This window comes from Cetorhinus maximus, unplaced genomic scaffold (assembly GCF_964194155.1).
Source record: "Cetorhinus maximus unplaced genomic scaffold, sCetMax3.hap1.1 HAP1_SCAFFOLD_2295, whole genome shotgun sequence".
NCBI classification, from domain to species: Eukaryota; Metazoa; Chordata; class Chondrichthyes; order Lamniformes; family Cetorhinidae; genus Cetorhinus; species Cetorhinus maximus.
Genome location: NW_027598234.1, coordinates 18,878 through 25,856, shown reverse-complemented (window position 1 = coordinate 25,856; position 6,979 = coordinate 18,878). Strand labels below are relative to the sequence as shown.

Below are 6,979 nucleotides of genomic sequence, written 5' to 3'. Positions count from 1 at the left end.
TAATCTCAGTTTGGTGCTGGTTTAGCAGAACTTCCCTACTTTTCAATTCTAGCCCTCTAGAGATAAAGCCTGGTGTTTGTTTGCTTATTTTTATGGCCTCGCTAACCTGTGGCACGGTTTTCAATGATTGACATATTCGTAACCGAGACCCCTTTGTTCCTCTACTACACCTAGTCTACCATCTTCCAAGTAATTTGTGACCTCTCTGTTCTTCCTACCGAAATGAACTACCTCACATTTATCTGTGCTGAACTTTATTTGCCAATTATTTTCCCATCCTGCAGGTTTGTTGCTGTCCTCCTGTAATTTGTTGCAGCCCTCCTCAGTACTGACTCTTTCCCCCAGCACCCCCCTGCCAATTTGCCGTCAGAGGCAAATTTAGAGAATGCATTGTGAAACTATTCCGATACTCCCGAGACTGATATAGTGCCAGATATAGCAGAATACATATATTTCTTCTATTCCCCAAGACTTGCCCCAGTTTCAGTAGTATAATGCAGTCTTCCCTAGTTGAATATCTGATGAGAGATTAATCGCCTCCAAGCTTTTATTCTCATTCACGGGACTTGGGCACCGCTGGCAAAGTCAGGATTTAATGCCTTCCCCTAAATTGCTCCTTGAGAAAGTGGTGGCGAGCTGCTGCCTTGAGTATAACTGAGAGGCTTGCTAGGCCATTTCAGAAGGCAGTTAGGAGTCAACCATATTGTTGGGGCCTGGATTCACACGTGGGCCAGACCAGGTAAGGTTGGCAGATTTCCTTCCCTGAAGGACAGTAGTGACCCAGATAGGTTTTTACAACAATCAGATAGTTTCATGGTCACCGTCACTGAGACTAGCTTTCAATTCCAGATTTATTTAATGAACTGAATTTAAATTCCCTCCTGCCAGGTTAGGATCCAAACACACATCCAGGCCTCTGGATTATTAGCCTAATAACATAACCGCCCAAGCAATCCCGTTTTATAAAAGTCTGAAGGAGTTCTTCCAAAAACACCCTTATGACACCAGTTGTTGAACCGCACGTTGAACATTTTGAAGTTGTCTACTCTATGTCAAGTTACAGATGGATGAAATAGTAATCTAGAGGTTATTACTTTTGTTTTTGCTTTTTAATTTAGGCCCTAGCTGCTCATGCTCCCTGAGCAGAACCTCTTACACCATAATACCTATTTAGCTGGTACCTACATGAACCACGATAACTGGGCCCTCTCCCTCCCTCTCCACGTTACTCTGCAGCCCGAGGAGATGTCCTCAAATCCATTACTGAGCACAGAATGCACAACATTCGGAACTCACACCCTTGGCTACTGTCCCCGACTATTCCTACATTTTGTTCTCTCCGCCACCTCCCACCACCAACCTGAATGGTCCCCTGTAACTCGGTACCATGGTCACTTTGCTCATACATCATGCAGCTGTCCTCATGGCTCCAAGAACTTTGAATTTATTGGACAAGTGCAAAGGCTAATGCGCTTCCAGTGCTACCTTCTTGATACCCATACCTGTATCACCAGTAGTCACACCGTCCCACGCCTGACCACAGACTAAATCTCAGACTAAAATTATGTAACTTAAGGTGAGTGGCTGCTTGCTGAATCAAATTGTCCAGGCAACTTTCTCCCCATTGTCCAAAGTTCAGGCTCCAGCTGAACAACTCTGAACTGAAGTTCCATGAACTGCACTTACTGCAGCTGTGGTTGCTGTGGATCACATTGGTGCCAACCAACTTCCAAATGCTACGGCTGCAACACATCATATCGAGTCAATTCTGATCTGGAAGTTGCTCAATATCAGAGTATTTCCATCATTTTCTATTTTTATTGCATATTTTCAGCATCCACAGTATTTTTGCTTTTCTTTGACCAGGGAAATGTAAGAATATGGAAATCGTTATATTAAGAGTTTGCGAAGCATGTCTGAGCTGGGAACTCATGGGTACAATCACACCACAAAAACACCGTCTACCAGCTGTATGTAGACACGGATTCACTTGGTCATCCCATTTACTGACACAAGAACACAGTCACGTCAGAGGGAGACCATTCAGATACTTTATATGCGCAGAGGGATCTATTCAGTATTTCCACTATTCAGCTTTAAAAGTTCAAAGCAATTGATATACAATCAATTGGTGATGAGGAGCTGTTTAAATGTTCTGTTTGCGAGAAAAGACACACTCGTTCACACCGCCTGCTAATAATCCAGTGAGTTCACATTTGACATTGAGGGTTTTTTCCTGCTGTTAATCAAATCCAGGATAGAACTATGGATGCTGTGTCAACTGACTTAACCATTTTATATCCAGGGTTCAAATCGTAATCGGACCACGAAAGATGATGTTGTATTCGATGAAACAGGTTGTCGATGGCGGTGGTGGTTACCCAGCATTCACCGTGAGACAAAATGTGCCCTATCTGTACAACAGGCGATTGTTGCGCAGGCGCAGTGCTGCTCTGACTAGAGCATGCGCAGTGCGGGTGTTGGGTCTGGTCGGCCGGGCTGGTGTCGGAGCCGCAGGGAGACAGAAACTGACTGGAGGCGGCGGGTGAGTGAGGCCGAATCGAGCCGGCGGGTCGGGGTGGAGAGGCTTCAGAAACACCCGGTGTAGGCCGCAATCCCGGATCACAGCCTCCATGACCCGTGTTTGCAGCTCCGGGGCTTCTTCCCGGTGACAGCGCCGGCTTCAGGGGAAGAGGCTCCGGAGCGGGAGATTCAGAAACTGCGGGGAGACCGCGGGCCGCCCGGGGGCTCAGAAACTTGGGGGACGGACTCAGGGTCCGGGTAAGACCCACCCGGGAGGGTCCCCCCTCCTGTGTCCCGCCCGACGGCAGCTGGGGTCCTGCCTGAGACCCTGAATCAGAGACACAGGAGCTGGAGAACTGAACCCAGGCAGAGGAGAGGGAGGGAGAAAACTGGGAGTGGAGGAAAGAAATGGTGGAGATGGTGAGATGGGTTTGGATTTCAGCCCAGGGAGGAGGGAGAGTGTGTGGGACGGGGATTTACAGCTTTGGGGGAACAAGAGAGGAATAAATGTTCCATAGAAACTACAATTGTCTGTTCTGAATTTCAGTCCTGGATTTAAAGCGATGACTTTTGTAAACTCGTTTTACAGGGTATTAAACGGAGGTGACTGGCAGACAGAAAACGCAAAGCAAACATCACATCAAGATCTGTCAGAGGCACTGAATTCATCAGGACCTGAGTATCATCAACTTTTGAATGTGGAAGGAGAAATGTTCGTCTATTCTGTCTTTGGGAAAGGATTTCAAACATCGGTGTGACTGGAAAAGCCTCAACACACACACACACCCGAGTGAGAGTGTTCCAGTGAACTGACTTTGGAAAAAACTTTAAGCAGTTACACAGTCTGCAAAAATATCACACCATTCACAGTGGGGAGAAACTGTTCACGTGTTGTGTGTGGACAAGGCTTCAACTAAGCCTCCAACCTGGACAGAGACAAGGACCCCCACACCATGGAAAAACCATGGAAATGTGTGGACTGTGGGAAGGGATTCAATTTTCCATCCCAACTGGAAGTTCATCGGCACAGTCATACTGGGGAGAGACCGTTCACCTGCTCCATCTGTGGGAAGGGATTCACCCATTTGTACAAACTTCGGACACACCAGCGAGTTCACACTGAGGAGAGGCCATTCACCTGCCCTGTGTGTGGGAAGGACTTCACTTGGTCATCCCACATTGTGACACACCAACTTGTTCACACTGATAAGAGACCGTTTACATGTTCTAACTGTGAGAAGAGTTTTAAATGCAGAAAAGATCTGCTGATACATCAACGTATTCACACTGGGGAGAAGCCGTTCACCTGCTCCGTGTGTGGGAAGGGATTCATTTAGTCATCCCACCTTCTGACACATCAACTTTTTCACTCTGATAACAAATTTTTTAATTGTTCTGACTGTGACAAGAGCTTTAAAAGCAAAAAGGATCTGCTAACACATCAATATACTCACACTGGAGAGAGGCCATTCACCTGTACCAACTGTGGGAAGGGATTCAGCCGTCCGTCTGCCCTACTGAATCACCAGCGAATTCACACTGGGGAGAGGCCGTTCACCTGCTCTGACTGTGGGAAGGGATTCATTAATTCATCCAACCTTCTGATACACCAGCAACTTCACACGGGGGTTAGACCGTTCACCTGCTCTGACTGTGGGAAGGGATTCACCCGTTCATCTAACCTTCTGACACACCAGCAGGTTCACACTGAGGAGAGACCGTTCACTTGCTCCGTGTGTGGGAAGGGATTCACTCGGTCATCCAACCTATTGAATCACCAGCGAGTACACAGTGGAGAGAGGCCGTTCACCTGCTCTGTGTGTGGGAAGGGATTCACTCAGTTATCCAACCTGCTGACATACCAGAGCATTCACAGTGGGGAGAGGCCATTTACCTGCTCTGTGTGTGGGAAGAGATTTTCTCATTCATCCTATCTGCTGAAACACCAGCGAGTTCACAGTGGGGAGAGGCCGTTCACCTGTAATGCCTGCGGAAAGGCATTCAATCAGTCATCACACCTGCGAACACACCAGTGGGTTCACAAACGACTGCAAGGTTTGGATTCTACTCTTGTTGATGCTGTTAATCATACCAGGACCGAACCATGTTCATTCTGACTGTCCTGACCTGTTGATGAGGTTCAATATTCTGAATAAATGTGAAATAAATCAGCTTTGTTTGTAGATTTTTGTTTTTCCCCACCTGAGTGTTTAACATCACCTGGCTGGAGTCAGAAAGGACAATCTGGGGGAGGATCTTATGGTAGGAACAGAACTTCAGCCTGGACACAGTCCATCAGGGTGACACTTAGGGACCCCCAAACAACACTTTGGTCTTTCTCATCTTTCTTCACTGATGGCACAATCCCAATGTGGGTGAATCCTGAGGTGTGTAAGAAATGTGTCTCAGCTGCTCTCTGCCATGGTTCAGAGCTCCTAGACACAGAACAGAAGGCTCTTTTACAACTGGGTTTAGAGTCAGGAAGAACAGTGGTGAATGCTGGAAACGTGCTGCCAAATCAAAGGTTGGTGTAAAATTGTGATCTGTTCCTGACTGAAAGTGAAACAGCAGGTTTAAGTTTCCAGACGGAAACTCTTAATAAGTCTAAAATGGTTCAACGTGTTTGTGTGTCAGTCCCGAGTCACTGAATCGAAACATGCTGAAATTTATTGGGTTAAAATCTGCATTAAACTAGAAGCTGGAGGAGTTCACAGGAGGCTGTTAACTGCTGGGACAATAATACAACAGTTTGATTCCCAGAAAAAGAACGACCTGCAGCGTATGTCCAAGAATTCCCAGTTTTATTCCCCCACACTGTCCTTTTAAATATACCTCACTCCTACCAGCCTTTAACTATCAGAAAGGTAACAGAGAGAAGGCTGAAGCTGTGTCTGCCCCTTTAACTTCACAGTGTCAGGACCCCTTCAGTCCCTTTAAGAATGAGTGATGTGTTCAGCTGAAGATTCCTATTGGTAGTTTTCTGGGCGGTTTCCTTATTATGATCATTCCCAGTGAGCCTTGGGTGTGTGAACTCGCCCCACTCCCAGGCGCGGCAACGCACCCTGTCCCCGGGTGTGTGAACCTGCTCTATGTGTTACACGCCTGTGGGCTCTCGTGTTTCTCTCCATCTCGTTTATTCTGCTCCTTCTGCTTGAAGTTGCTGTTTGTGATTTTATTATCTGGAAGTTTAACAGTAACGGTATTAACCAATGTTATGGTCAAACTGTAGATGTAAAATGTCACCTTAGCTCCTTAAACATTTTAGTAGCAGTTTGGTTACAGTGACAACACTGACTTTAGAATCTCTAAATTGTGGATTTCACCTTCAGAACCTGAGCATATTGACCAGGCTTCTAACCTCATCATGATATTCAAAATTTGCAATTGAAATCTGGTCTCAGTGATAGTGTCCGTGAAACTATCATTGATTGTTGTAAAAACCCATCTGCTTCACTAATGTCCTTTATGGAAGGAAATCTGCTATCCTCACTTGGTCTGGCCTACATGTGAGGCCAGACCCACAGCAATGTGGTTAACTTTTAACTGCCCTCTGAAATAACCGAGGAAGCCACTCTGTTCAAGGGCAGTTAAGGTTGGGCAACAAATGTTGGCCTTGCCAGTGACACCCACGTCCCATCAAAGAATAAAACAAAATATATTTTGCATGTGAAGATTTAATCATTTCAAGCATAAATTTAATCTCATTGACAGCTATCAGCAGCTATTAACCCTGTTATGTTTTTGATAGTTAAAGGCTGGTAGGAGTGAAGTGTATTTAAAAGGACAGTGTTTGGGAAGCACACATCAATTTCTAATGACTCTAGTGTTATGTGGGTAATATTTGTGTCAAAAGGATGGGGTGAATCTTGTAACAATCTCCCAGAGATTAACTGGGATTGAGGGGCAAGACTAAAGGTGAGCATTAGTGCGCTGTACTTTACATTACTTAGTGACAAACCTTGTTGTGTTAAAGTTTACTAATTCACACTGGTGTAGTACTGAGTCAATTGCTCAGATTGATTTTTAATGTTAAGGATTATTTTTCCTGCAGGATTTTCTATTTAGCTTCCACCTGACCCACTGATAGTGTCAGACAGAATCTAGAACTGTCTGCTCAGTCGAATGGACTGCTGCAGGATCCTAATGGTATCCAATTAAAAATCTATCAACTGGTTAACAGGCACAACTGAAACCAGCTCAACACAAAATGGTGTGTGTGAGTGTGTGCGTGCACACACTCGAGGGTAGCAGTGGAAGGGTGCTTTTCTGAATGGAGAGCTGTGACTAGTGGTGTTCCGCAGGGATCAGTGCTGGGACCTTTGTTGTTTGTAGTATACGTAAATGAGTTGGAGGAAAACGTAACTGGGCTAATTAGTAAGTTTGCAGATGACACTAAGGTTGGAGGAGTTGCAGATAGTGAAGAGGATTGTCAAAGGATACAACGGGATATAGATCG

General features: G+C 45.6%; 1 protein-coding gene across 1 annotated transcript; it reads left to right on the top strand.

Moving 5' to 3' along the window:
• The first annotated feature begins 2,484 nt into the window (after positions 1-2,484).
• LOC144677197 (uncharacterized) lies at positions 2,485-4,684 on the top strand. Its single transcript, XM_078537381.1, has 2 exons — positions 2,485-2,545; positions 3,113-4,684. Exon 2 carries the CDS (start codon positions 3,477-3,479, stop codon positions 3,858-3,860), a length of 384 nt encoding a protein of 127 aa, XP_078393507.1. The 5' UTR covers positions 2,485-2,545; positions 3,113-3,476; the 3' UTR covers positions 3,861-4,684.
• Positions 4,685-6,979: the final 2,295 nt, after the last annotated feature.